The sequence below is a fragment of the Yarrowia lipolytica genome, chromosome 1D (genome assembly GCF_001761485.1).
Source record: "Yarrowia lipolytica chromosome 1D, complete sequence".
Lineage (NCBI taxonomy): Eukaryota > Fungi > Ascomycota > Dipodascomycetes > Dipodascales > Yarrowia > Yarrowia lipolytica.
Genome location: NC_090773.1, coordinates 1,304,549 through 1,316,409, shown reverse-complemented (window position 1 = coordinate 1,316,409; position 11,861 = coordinate 1,304,549). Strand labels below are relative to the sequence as shown.

Genomic DNA, 11,861 nt, shown 5'->3' with positions numbered 1-11,861 from the left:
AACGGGCATCCTGGTGACGGAACCAAGTACTGTACTTGCCTCCAGCCGGATTTTTGAAGAGATTAAGGAATTTCTTGTCGAGAATCACACTTGTAGGGAAAGGATAGATACTCTTTGTGACTGCAGAGATACCGTGGACTGGAGTTTGATGGTTGGCCAGGAACGATTTCGAGTCTTGTGCCACGACTTGCACAGAGCAAAGTATCTCTCTCCACCTTTTCTCTCTGCTCCATAAGTGTCGATTCGGTACCACATGGATGAGTTGACTTCCTCCTTGTATAGCGGTACTGCTGGGGCTTCTCCTTCTCGGGACTTTCCCCTTGAGCTACATCAAATATGGAGGTGTCGGGGTTGGGGAACATGAAGTAGAGCAGGTCTCTGACGGGCTCGGACTCGCACTGGTTCTGTCAAAGCCGCTCTGGATGTTAGACCGGAACTTGTTTATCCTCTTCTTGTTGCTTGGAGAGAAGCGAAAAGGAATGTAGAAGTTGGTCTTGGGTTCCCAGTTCTGGAACCAGGAAGGGTGGCAGATTGGCTTGGCAGCTCTAGTGCCCCGTTACTCCTCAAGAGGCTGAATTTACAGGGTCCTTCAACTGAAGTAGAAGTGGTTCTTTTTCAAGCACAGCAGGTACTTGAACCTCCACCTGAGGTGGTACTTGAATAGCTTCTGTTCATGCAGAATGAGTGTGTTGAAGGGCGGCTCAATCTGGCCGGAGAGCTGTCAAGCCCACTGGTTGCTCCAATATCAAGGCCCGACTGATACGAATCTTAGGTGTAGGAGTCTGTTCAAGCACCTGAGGGTGAATGGGACCAGATACTCGAATTTGGGCTGTATAAAGCGGTCGAACCTGAGTCTCAAAGTTGAATGGCAGAGTTGGTTTACAAAATGAAGCCTGATAACTTATGGCTTGATGATAGACAGTCTAAGGAAGTTGCTGGGTCAAACAGCTCTCAACCAACAAACAAGAGTAGCCCTACTGGACACTCTGAAAGTCCCCATTGACATCCGCATTCAAGGCTTGAGTGGCTGCAGGCCCAAGTCCAGGTTTGCAAGTTGTCATATCGAGAAAATTGATGCTGTCAGATATGGCTGATAATCTTGACCTTGAAGATAGGGAACAGCAGAAGTATAAAACGTATCTGATACAAGACAATGTAGAGCATGGGTCGTGGTGATATCAACGGAGGTGTTCTGCATTTGAATAGCATAATCGAGGTACTGACGCAGATCGACCGACGTTTGTTATACGAACCTACTAATGTCAAGAGAGAGCTCTGAACTCAGCTACCACAGTACAGAAGATATTACAACTACTTTCATTCCTGTGTACTCACTACAGTTGTTTGAGAGTTCTCAAAACATCTGAAAGCATCCTGACCTGCATTTCCCATAGACTATGTCCATCGGAAAGGTGGGGGTCTCTCTCTATGACCCCTTTCCACGTCTTATCGTATGTTGTGTTATGTCTGAATGAATACATAGTTACTGGATCCTCATTTTCCATAATGGATACTATTGATTGCGTCATTGTCAGATACGGCATAATCAAACGCAGGTGCAGTTGCTGAGTAACTGTAGCTCCTATAGAGCTTTGCCTATACATTCAGATGAATCGTATGGTAGATTTACTCATCTATAACACACTGTTTACACTCAGTCACTCACTAGCTATTCCTGTTGTCCAAATATACATTTCTATAATCCTCTCTAATGCTTGTTCTTCTTGACGTTTCGGGGCACCAGTTTGGCGGCCTTGGCAATGTCTGGCGAGAAGTGTTTCTCCAGCAACACTGTCTCCCAGATGGTAGATGCTTCGGGGTTGGCATGGTCGGGTTGGTCCACGTCCATTCGGTACACTCCGTTGGTGATTCGGTCGTCGGACGAGTACAGAGCGGTCATAACGGTGAACTTCTTATTGAGCCGGTCGAGAATCTTGAGACCGGCCATGCACGACTTTTCGGGTAGCTGGAGACAGATGGTAGCCAGTCTCTTCGCAAAAGCCTGGACTCGCAGCCGAGACACGTGCTTCTGCTGCAAGAAAATACCCTCGAACGACCTCACCACCATCTCCATCTCTGTGGCCACGTTGATTTTGGACCGCTTATTGCTGGCGGACTCGTTGGTGTTGGGATCATCAAGACGAAGAGACTTGTGTGACAGCTCAATGTCGGGGTTGAGACCCAGAGCGTAGAGTGACGAGTAGAAGTGGTTGATGAAGAAGGTCAGATCGAGGTTCATGGACTCGCCCACCTGGCCTCCAAGCAGCACGAATGCAGTGACAATACACAGAAGAGCCTCTCGGGTAGAGGTTTCCAAGAACTCTTGCTTTCCGTCGTCGGTGTATCGGATTTGACGCTCGGTGATGAGCTCCCGTAGCACCTCCAGCAGATCGCCAAAGAAGTCGGCGTTGATGAGATGCGAAAATTTGGCCAGACCCTCCAGAGTGGCTGCCATGAGATGCTGTGGTCGTTCCTTGAGAATGTTAAAGTACAGAACAAAGACGATTTTGAGCGTCTCTCCCTGGATCTTCTCTCGCTCCTCGGTCGATACCGCCATCTCTGCCTTTAGCATCTCCTCGTCGATCTCCTTCTTCTCCTTGAGCGTTTTTCGCTGCTTCTTGGTCAGGTGCACTCGGTCCTTCTTTCGCACCTTGGCTGTCGGTGCTTGTTGAGACTCCACGTGTCTCTGGGAAGCTCTGGCGTCGAGCTCTGTCAGCAACCGCAGTTTAAGCAGTGAGTTGAGCAACGACTCGTCAATTCTATACTTCTTTGCACGGATCATCTTGGACAAGGACATGACAATCTCCTTCACAGCAGAACCCTCGAAGTCGTCCTCAAACAGAGACTCGATGGTGGACAACGCCTTGAAGTAGTTGGCGTCGTAGGGCTTCTGTCCCACACGGTTCACCACAATCGCCACGAGGTCAGATCTGAAGTTGAAGTACGCAGACGTCTTGAGAAGTTCGCAGGCTGCCACCACGCACGAGTCTCCCAAAATTCGTTTCATGGTGCCTTCAGTGGAGCCTCGGGCCTTCTTGGAAAACTTGCTAATGTAGTCTAGATACGCCTTGTAGTTCTGCAGCAGCGACGTCTCGAAGTTTCGTAGTCTCTTGACCTCCTTAGACACCTTTTCTCGCTTTTCGGCCTCGGTTAAGGGTCTGATTTTGTAACCAGGAATGATCGACTGGAAAATAGGAACCAGCGACAGAATCGTCAGTTGTACCACCCGGAATGACTGCTTTCGACCCATGAGCTCCCGAATCTTGCGCAGACAGTGAATGTTCTCCTCGGCGTCCTCGTTGAGCTGGTCGGCCAGTTCTGCAATCTCGGCCTGGGCCTTTCGAAATCGGGCCTCTCCAGTGACCTCGTCTTCCTCCTCGAAATCAGAATCGCCAATGTCGTCCTCCTCTTCCTTCTCGGCGGCCTCCTTGGCTGCCTGTTCTGCTGCTGCTGCCTCTGCTGCCTCTCGAGCTGCCTCCTCCTCTTCCTCCTGTCGCTGTCTCTCAGCTTGCTCCTCCAGCTTTCGCTTGCTGATTTTGTCGCCCTTCTTGCGCATCACCCGCTTGATCTGGCCGTCTTCGCCTCGCACAGGCAGCATTTCACCGAGAGATTCTTCCTCCTTGAAAGATCGAGGTCCATAGTCCTCATCCTCCTCGTTGTCAGAGTCTTTGATGTACTGCCATGATTGCGCAAGCTTGCTGTCCTGCTCCTGCCGAGCCTTGGCCCGCTTTTCAAACTTGGCCACGTCTCGCGATCGTTTCACCATTGTGTGTTTGTGTGTCTGTGTATGGCGTTGTTATATCACCAATATCCTCGTAGCAGCATGTCTGTAAATTTCTTGAATAAGGTTTGTCGTCAGAAAAATAATTTCATGCAGTGCAAGTTTATTCCAGCATCACTGTAGTTCCAAGATACTTCAGATATACTCATCACCATACACAAATGCCCCGAAAACGACCGAGAAACGTGCTCAAACGAGAGGTGGTACCGCTGGACCAGGACCCCGAGGACTTCTCTAACCGAAAGAAGAGCAAGTTCACCAAGAAGAAGGGGAAGTTCGCCAAGGACAACTACAACGACAGTCACGATGACGATACCCCCAAGAGCTTCAAGCGAATGATGGCCCGCCAGGAGCGAACTGCCCAGAGCCAGGAGGAGGAGAGGGGCCGAAAGAAGCAAAAGAAGGAACTGTACCCTACCAACAAACACATTTCGCATGAGAACTCCGAGCTGCAAATGAAACCCGGTGAGTCGTGGGCGGACTTCTCTCGAAGAGTTGACGAAGCGCTGCCCAATGCGAAGCCCCGCAAGTCGGAAAACGCCAAGGAGCTCACACGGCTTGACAAGAAGAACATTCAGAAGCAGAAGAACCGGGTTCTGCAGAACGAGATGGACTACAAGAAGGCCGATGAGGCTGCAGAGGAGGGAGACGGGATGGATGAGAAACGGCTCAAGAACGACCTGTTCTTCCCCAAGAAGCAGAGAGATAAGTCGCCCGATCCTTGGGCCGTGCTAGAAAAGAAGAACAAGAAGGCCAAGTTTGGAGAGGTGGCTGACGCTCCCCCTGTGCTGAATCTGCCTCGAAAGCTGCTTCCTAACGTCCCCAAGGCTTCCGGAGACAACGCCCGGCGTCTCATTCTCGAGGCCGAGCGACAAAAGGTTATTGACGAGTACCGAAAGATTTCTCGAAAGGATGATCCCACCTATAACGTGGACTTTTCCAACGCCACTGTGGAGTGACCTAACTAGATAATAGATTGCATACAATACGGAATGTAATTCTTGTACGGTAGTAGTGCTACAATAATAATACAATAATAATACATTTTACCTATAAATACCAAGACACTGGAGGTACTGTGTCATAAATTGTTGTTTGATGAGTACTGTAGCCTCTTGGTGTACAGTCCACTACTGGTTAAACAACGGAACCTCTTCAACAACACCCTTTTCTGACTCCTTTCTCTGACGCCCGATAACAGCGTCCAACTCTCGGTTATCAAAGTCGTACTGGTTCCAGTCGATTGAAGGAACCATGGTGACATAGAGAGCCTTGGGGAAAGACACTTGTCCGCTCTTGACCTTTTCCAAAAACTGCTCGGGTTGCTCCACCGCCTGCTGTCTCATTTGCGACAGTTTGACCAAGTCTCTTTTGCTCGTCTCTTGCTGTCTCGTAAGCATGGACAGCGCAGAAGTCAGAGCAATGTAGTCTGTGTTTTCGGCCAGTTCCGAAGATTGAGACACCTCGGGTGAGTTGAGAGCTTCCTGTGGAGTGTCTTCTTCTTTGACGTTCACTTGTGGAGACTTCTCCACCTCCTCGGATTTCTCCTTCTCTTCAACCTGTTCTTCCGTCTCATCTCCCTCATGTTGCTCCACCTTCATCACCTCCTCGGATTTGGATTTATCCTTGCCGGACGTTTTTTTCTTGCTGGAGGGCTTTTCCACCTTGGAGCGCGGCTTCACCATATTTGTGTTGCGTTGACTGTCCGCCACAGAGCCAGGTTGAGGCACTATGGGATGCATGGCCGAGATGAAATTCGAGGGTGTAATTAAGACGGAGTGATGAACCTTATTTTTGCGACTGGAAAATGGCATCGTCATCAGGACTCATATCTACAGGTAACGGTTGCTGATGGAATGAGATTTTACGGGTATTAGAGAGTTGACGTTCTCTTCATTACAAAAACTATCAGTAAAGTGCCATTTACCGTCTCCTTGCGCACAAATCGGCTCCCCAAACATTCTTTGCAATCTATAGTCACGTGACAGTGAATAAGGTTGGTAATTTCCACCTTGGGGAAGAAAGTATCTCTCGCCTTCGTGGCCAAGTGGTAAGGCGCAGCACTAGTAATGCTGAGATCATCAGTTCAAATCTGGTCGAAGGCAATTTTCTTTTTTTATTTGAAAATCAGCTTTTTTTAATGCTTTTTCCGCAACGGGAAACAGAAAGAACCCGCACTCCGCTCATACCCCCTCCATCAACGGCCCAAATCGTTGGTTGGACTAAATCTGGTCTAATGGTGAGACATCGTTGGGCCAACCTCCCAGCAACCTAAACAAGATGGAGGCAAGCGACAATGGTATTTGAGATTGAAGTATGGAGTCATGTGACTTCTTTTGCCGCCGATATTTCTGGTCATGTGAATATAGGGTCTCATAATTGCCTATATTTCAGATTACCCATGTCTTCTTACCGATACTACCGATGCTTCCCGTCCCGCTCTCTCCACAAGTACATACTACAACGTACAGTAAGAGTAATTTGTCAAGCCGGGGCCCAATAATGATCGGCAGACGTCCAGAGTCGGGGAGAAAGCAAGCTCAGAGTTGAGGCAAGGGACAACGATATCCCCAATCGAAGAGAGTTAGTGTCTCAGGCGTTCACGAAGGAAGGTGAGTGTATTTGTCTTGGAGCAACGTCTGGAAAGAGAGACATGGCCAAAAAGTCGCGGTATGCGTCTGGCTGAACAGGGGAGTTCAAAAGTCGAAGTATTGAAACCCTTGGACAAAAAATAACAACTGTACAACCCGTTCAGTCCCGTGGTACACCTCTCAAATAGACCTTTCTGTTACCCCTCTTTTCGAACACTAACACGGCAGAAGATCGACACCAACAAATTCATCCCTTCCCTATCGAGCGCTAACGGTCCCTCCTAGAAGTACTTTATTTGCGTCACCGGAGTTACCCCGGGGTAGACCTTGGGGCCAACTTGTCTGGAGTCTACCTCTCTACCTCTACCTCTACCTCAAAGTATAGAGTGCGGTCTAAACAGTGGATACGTGCAACGGGTGCGGTGGAGTTGGATGTCCGGGAAATGCCGTCTATTACGTGTAGTGTCCTAGAAACTGCTTGAAAACAGTATTAATCGTACTACTCGAATTTGGACTACACTGATACATACTGGTATATGCTCACCAAGTGTCGTGTTCGCTTACTGGTTGCAGCTGTACATGACCCAATATTAAGAGGGACACCCAGCATGTATTGCTGCAGGTACGAGATAGATGGAGAGTGGCGTTTGTTGCAAGAACTTGTTTCTTGTGTACTTGTTTCTTGTGTACTTGTGTACTCAGGTTCGCTGTGTCGTACTGTGTCCTATGGTGACTTGGTCTTGCTGCTGTGCGCACGATCGGTCATGATACACTGTAAGCAACCGATGATCGTCCCTCGTGGTCAACCACACGACCTGTTCAGCAATAAACTACGTTGTACAAGTGCGAGTACAAGTCTTACCCGCATGTACTCTGGCTATGAATAGTATGTCCTCGTAGCATAACTGAACTTGAGTGTAGCTCTGGGGACGAGTATATAAGTGTATGTATCAGCACAAGCTGTTGGGGAGCGTCTGGTAAGCAACCGTTAATGCACCGGCTGCTGGTCTGGCCAGTCGCGGAGTCCCGATGCCGCTTGTTAGTGTCGATCTCTCTACCCTTGTATGATTTGTTCGGGACCCCTGATTGACTCAGCGGCTGAGAACGGTGAAACGACGGGCCCTCGGTGTCGATCCAGAGCTGATTGCAACGTCACCACACAGCGAATACCCTGTCGCTTTCTCCAGCCGTCATTTGTCTCCGCCGCCTGGCCCTATCTGTCTCCACCATTTGGCTTATCGACCAAACAAACATTCTTTGGCGTCCCTGAAGCTTGTTTTGGTGGGCATTGTAGATCACGAAGGATGGCAGGATACAGGGACAGTGAAAACGAGCGGCAGACGTCTGGGACACAGGCAGAGTCGACCCTCTGAAGAACCACCTCTGTATCATTGCACTAACCTGCGTTACACACAGTAGGATGCGCCCTAGCTGTAACTAAGATGGTTGTGCATTTTGTTGACTGCGGTTTGTTGAGAAAGTCGTGTTTTGTTGGACGTGTGGTATCCCACCAACTGCAAATACTACAACCAAAAAAAGTACATCACAACCGCCCAACTGCAACCACTGCACGGCTATCGAACACTGCCCGTGAGAGAGCATCTAATGTCGTATTGATACTACAAGTACTGCCCCCGAGCCCTGCAAATCATATACCTAGGAGAGCCCGTAAGTTGGTCCCTTTGGCTCAGCATTCTGACCAGTAGCAATTATCGAAAAAGCACTGGTCCGTTTTTTGAACACTATTAGGCTTCCATCATCATGTTGGTCGACGTCATGGGCTGGCATTAGTTAGAGCACTAGTGATAAATGGTGCGCACTTGAGTAATACAAGGAGTTGTAGTAATTCGAAGGTTCCACTAGTGTGTATTTCAATCATCCGATTACCATCCATTGATATAAATAATGCTGTATAAATACGTTAGTTTTCGACACTTGCGTGTCTGCGGCCAAGCTGGTCCGTGTCTTCCCTGTGTGTGTGTATGGGAGGGTCTGTCTGTTCTGTTCTGTTCTGTTCTGGCCGGTTTTGCTCGGTTAAAAATCATAGTCACAGTCGTCATCGTTGTAATCGTACTCCTGACCCAGCATGACGGCCAGCATTCGCTTGCCCACAGCAAACAGCTGCTGAAGAGCCTCGCTGGCCTTGTCAATGTTGTTGACCTCCTCTACGTCGCACTCCTGCGACTCGAGTGGGAACTGGCTCTTCATAAACTGCGAAAACTCCTTGGGGTCAAACGACTCGTCCTTGGTGGTCTTGGCCAGCACGTCGATACGGCCCAGCTTCTCTTGGAGCACCAGGGTGCTGCTGAATGCAATGGAGCCGGGCATGACCTCGTAGAAGTGCTCCTTCATGGCGTCGATGCAGGCCGCATCGGACTCGAACCGCGAATACTTGCCCACCAGCCACGCCTTGACCTTCTCCCACTCGATGGGGCTGTCCAGGTCCGACGGGTCGGCTGAGAAGGAGCCCCGTTGCAGCCGTCGGTGCATCTTGCTGATGATATGGGGCTCTAGAATGCATGCCACGAGTCCGATCGGGTCGATGGCGTCTGCGTCGTCGTCCTCGCTCATGATGCTGTCGATGGTATCCTCGTATCGCGCCAGTACGACCCGCACGTCGTCGTAGGGCGACGTCGAGTTGAATCCGTTTTTGCCCAGGCTACTGGTGATTTTGTCGGCTGCAGAGTCCACGGCGGACATTTCCGATCGAGACGGTCGCTCAGACGCCTGGAGATGCAAAGAGGGGAGAGTCCGCGGCTTGTCTGATGGTGGCGATGAGTCTCGTTTGATTTTGAGGTCGAGCTTCTGGACCTGGACTCGCAGGTCCTGGAGAGTGTCGTCCAGGACGAGGGGGCGTGGTGGCTGCAGAATGGTGCCCATGGTGTGTGATGTCGATGTGTGTGTCGTTTTGGTGGTGGTGAGTGCACTACTGTCGTGACCTTTATAGATGGACCGTCCACTTGTCAAGACTTACCTTACTTATATCTCCGGAATTCACCAAACACTGCAAGGTAATTTTACACTCATGGTTTGGTCCAAACCCAAAACGCAATAGCATGGGGTGGGGTACCGTTGATATGCGCATCCTGGCGCACGAAAATTTTGCGGTAAATAGGGAGCAAGGAAATGGCGGGGGCGGAGGCGGCCCTAGGTTGGCTCGTTGGTCCACCGCCTTTTATGGTCTCCGTCAACGGGCAATGAAGAGCAATAGATTCCCCCGATTCACTATGCCCCCGTTAGACCCGTCGCGACCACGCGGGAGAAGTTTACATGCACCTAGGGCGCTTGTCGCTAAGAGAGGAAAAAAAGAAGTGGCCCAAACACCATACAACGAAACTACAGTACAAGGTGTGTCTTCTACCCATGTCAAATTGCACTACTAAAAAGTGAGACCCGAAATTGCATGTTAGACTGGTGATACCAAAGGGTGGGGCGCAAACGTCCAGACTGTCTGTCTTTTCTGCTTGTCTGGGTCTGTCTTATGCTGTTTTATTGCCTTGAAACCACCCTCTTGTGTAGATAAGCGTGGGATGTCTCCGTTGTTGGGTCGGCATATTCTGAGCCACCAGTGGCAGCGAGCCAAGACATGGCGGACTAGACAAGGTTGGGTCTTTCTGCAGACTTGCATTTGTGTTGAAAATAGGGTTTCTGAGTCTAACCAGCTCCGCCAAAAATATTACGTGCAAGGCCATAGGTGTCTTCGTCACACATCCAGTGACGGTCCAAGACGCCCTGTACTATCTAGATGAGGGTGTCGGGAGCTATTCTCTAGTGTGTGGTTGCGGGTAGGTTTTCTCTGTCCTAGACCTGCTAACGCACCCCCCTTACTAGGTCGTTTCACCTCCACCAATTTTGTCGCTACAAGTATATCCATCCGGTCACTCCACTCTAGTCCCACCCACCTGTTCCTTCGTCCAAACCCAAACGCTGCGATAAGACCCAACGCGGCGTCATAAGCGACGTTTGTGGCCAGCACAAGGACGGTTGTCGTACGTCTTGTCTGGGCGCGTGCTAGAGTGCGTTTGACAAGGCCTTTATCCACACGGGCTCTCAACTGATGCTGCTCTCCGAATTCGTTTCTGGACGCGTACATCTATGACTCCTTGTTGACTTACAAGACTGCCTGGAGCTTGCTCAGGATACCCCGCCATCTGACGTAACAATAAAGCGTGGGTTCGAAACCGCAGATCAGTCGTTAAACTGGACTTGGGAGAAGAGCTCGAGTTTGCCTTGGTCAGGTCGTAACTTTGCGGAAACCATGCTGGTTTTGTGAACCAAAAAAAGATAAGGTTCAATGAGAAGGAAAAAATGGCGACATCCGCAGGATTCGAACCTACGCGGGGAAACCCCAAGAGATTTCTAATCTCTCGCCTTAACCGCTCGGCCAGGATGCCAGGAGATATTGAAAATGAAAACTGTGGCCAGTGCACGGTGGGATCTGGATTTTCGAAAAAAAGTCGATTTGAAACTCTAGGAGGGTTTAGTGGGTGAACCATGGTCATTTAGCGGGTACTGTGTCTTCAACTTTCCCATCTTTGTAGTATTACAACTTTATGGCAATTTTTAGGTGGTTTGTTGGTGCAAGTTATGTGCGCTAATCCGCGGTGATATATCAGGTAAAGACGTCGAGCTACAAGTACGAGTACTTGTTATACTTCCTGGACATGCAATCAAAGAGACCACGCCATATCAACACTGAACCCGACATCACCTCAGCATCCACCCACAGGCTCAGACCGCTCTGGAAGTCTCAATTCTCGGATTTTCGTATTCGTCAACTGAAACACCAGGAATTCCAATTCCGAGACACCAGAGGTGCTCCATACCTACGTCATCCTCAGCATATGACACTGTCAGATAAGCCTTGATGCCCTTGTACTGAGACATACAGCACTTGTATGTTGAGATGGTACGGACAGGGAACTGGAGATAAAAAGATACGAGTACGAGTTCCACAAGTCTTCTAGAAGGCACGTGCAAGGCAGAAGAACGGATCAGAGTCAATCTCCTCCGCCAGGCACGCTGAAGCAAAGAAAGAATACCCGGTACCAACCTCCTCGCAGTGAGACAAGACGCCAGTGTGGTGTGATATCGTAAGTACAGTACATACTCCTACTCTGACACAGTGGGGTAAGTGCAAGTGCATTTTCAAGGAAAAACGGTGCGAGAGAAACACACAAGGAGAAAAGGGTGAGTACGTGTGGTTTCATCAAACCGCAGGTCTGAAGTCTCTACCTCGGTAGCTCGTATTTTTCTGGATGTACAGATCATTCGTCCCATGTGCCATGCCGACAGCGGGGTACCTTACAAGACAAGACACCCAGGATAGGGGATAGACAAAGGGAAGAGCCATGGATATGTCCATTCAGAAACAAACCGGGTAATTTTGGTTTTGGTTTTCGTCTTCCCCGAAATCTCGGTCTTGGCTGAAGAGAACTCTGGACTGCCCTACAAGACTTGTACATACTGTATGATACACCACGTCTCAG

The 11,861-nt window shown here is 49.6% G+C and overlaps 5 protein-coding genes and 2 non-coding genes across 7 annotated transcripts; 2 read left to right on the top strand and 5 right to left on the bottom strand.

Annotated features, from left to right (window-relative positions):
• Nucleotides 1-62: 62 nt before the first annotated feature.
• On the bottom strand, nucleotides 63-362 carry YALI1_D13160g (uncharacterized protein; the record flags this gene model as incomplete). The annotated part of the gene is made up of 1 exon (XM_068282674.1): nucleotides 63-362. The coding sequence occupies one exon, from the start codon at nucleotides 360-362 to the stop codon at nucleotides 63-65; it is 300 nt and encodes a 99-aa protein (XP_068138775.1).
• Nucleotides 363-1,708: 1,346 nt separating this feature from the next.
• YALI1_D13126g (uncharacterized protein) lies at nucleotides 1,709-3,766 on the bottom strand (the record flags this gene model as incomplete). The annotated part of the gene is made up of 1 exon (XM_502658.3): nucleotides 1,709-3,766. One exon carries the CDS (start codon nucleotides 3,764-3,766, stop codon nucleotides 1,709-1,711), a length of 2,058 nt encoding a protein of 685 aa, XP_502658.1.
• Nucleotides 3,767-3,942: 176 nt separating this feature from the next.
• Nucleotides 3,943-4,740, top strand: YALI1_D13124g (uncharacterized protein; the record flags this gene model as incomplete). Its single annotated transcript, XM_502657.3, has 1 exon — nucleotides 3,943-4,740. The coding sequence occupies one exon, from the start codon at nucleotides 3,943-3,945 to the stop codon at nucleotides 4,738-4,740; it is 798 nt and encodes a 265-aa protein (XP_502657.1).
• Nucleotides 4,741-4,911: 171 nt separating this feature from the next.
• Nucleotides 4,912-5,601, bottom strand: YALI1_D13108g (uncharacterized protein; the record flags this gene model as incomplete). The annotated part of the gene is made up of 1 exon (XM_502656.3): nucleotides 4,912-5,601. The coding sequence occupies one exon, from the start codon at nucleotides 5,599-5,601 to the stop codon at nucleotides 4,912-4,914; it is 690 nt and encodes a 229-aa protein (XP_502656.3).
• Nucleotides 5,602-5,814: 213 nt separating this feature from the next.
• On the top strand, nucleotides 5,815-5,886 carry YALI1_D13105r. The gene has a single exon. It is a non-coding gene; the product is annotated as a tRNA-Thr (tRNA).
• Nucleotides 5,887-8,406: 2,520 nt separating this feature from the next.
• YALI1_D13071g (uncharacterized protein) lies at nucleotides 8,407-9,252 on the bottom strand (the record flags this gene model as incomplete). Its single annotated transcript, XM_502655.3, has 1 exon — nucleotides 8,407-9,252. One exon carries the CDS (start codon nucleotides 9,250-9,252, stop codon nucleotides 8,407-8,409), a length of 846 nt encoding a protein of 281 aa, XP_502655.1.
• A 1,432-nt stretch (nucleotides 9,253-10,684) lies between these two features.
• YALI1_D13056r lies at nucleotides 10,685-10,766 on the bottom strand. Its single transcript has one exon. It is a non-coding gene; the product is annotated as a tRNA-Ser (tRNA).
• Nucleotides 10,767-11,861: the final 1,095 nt, after the last annotated feature.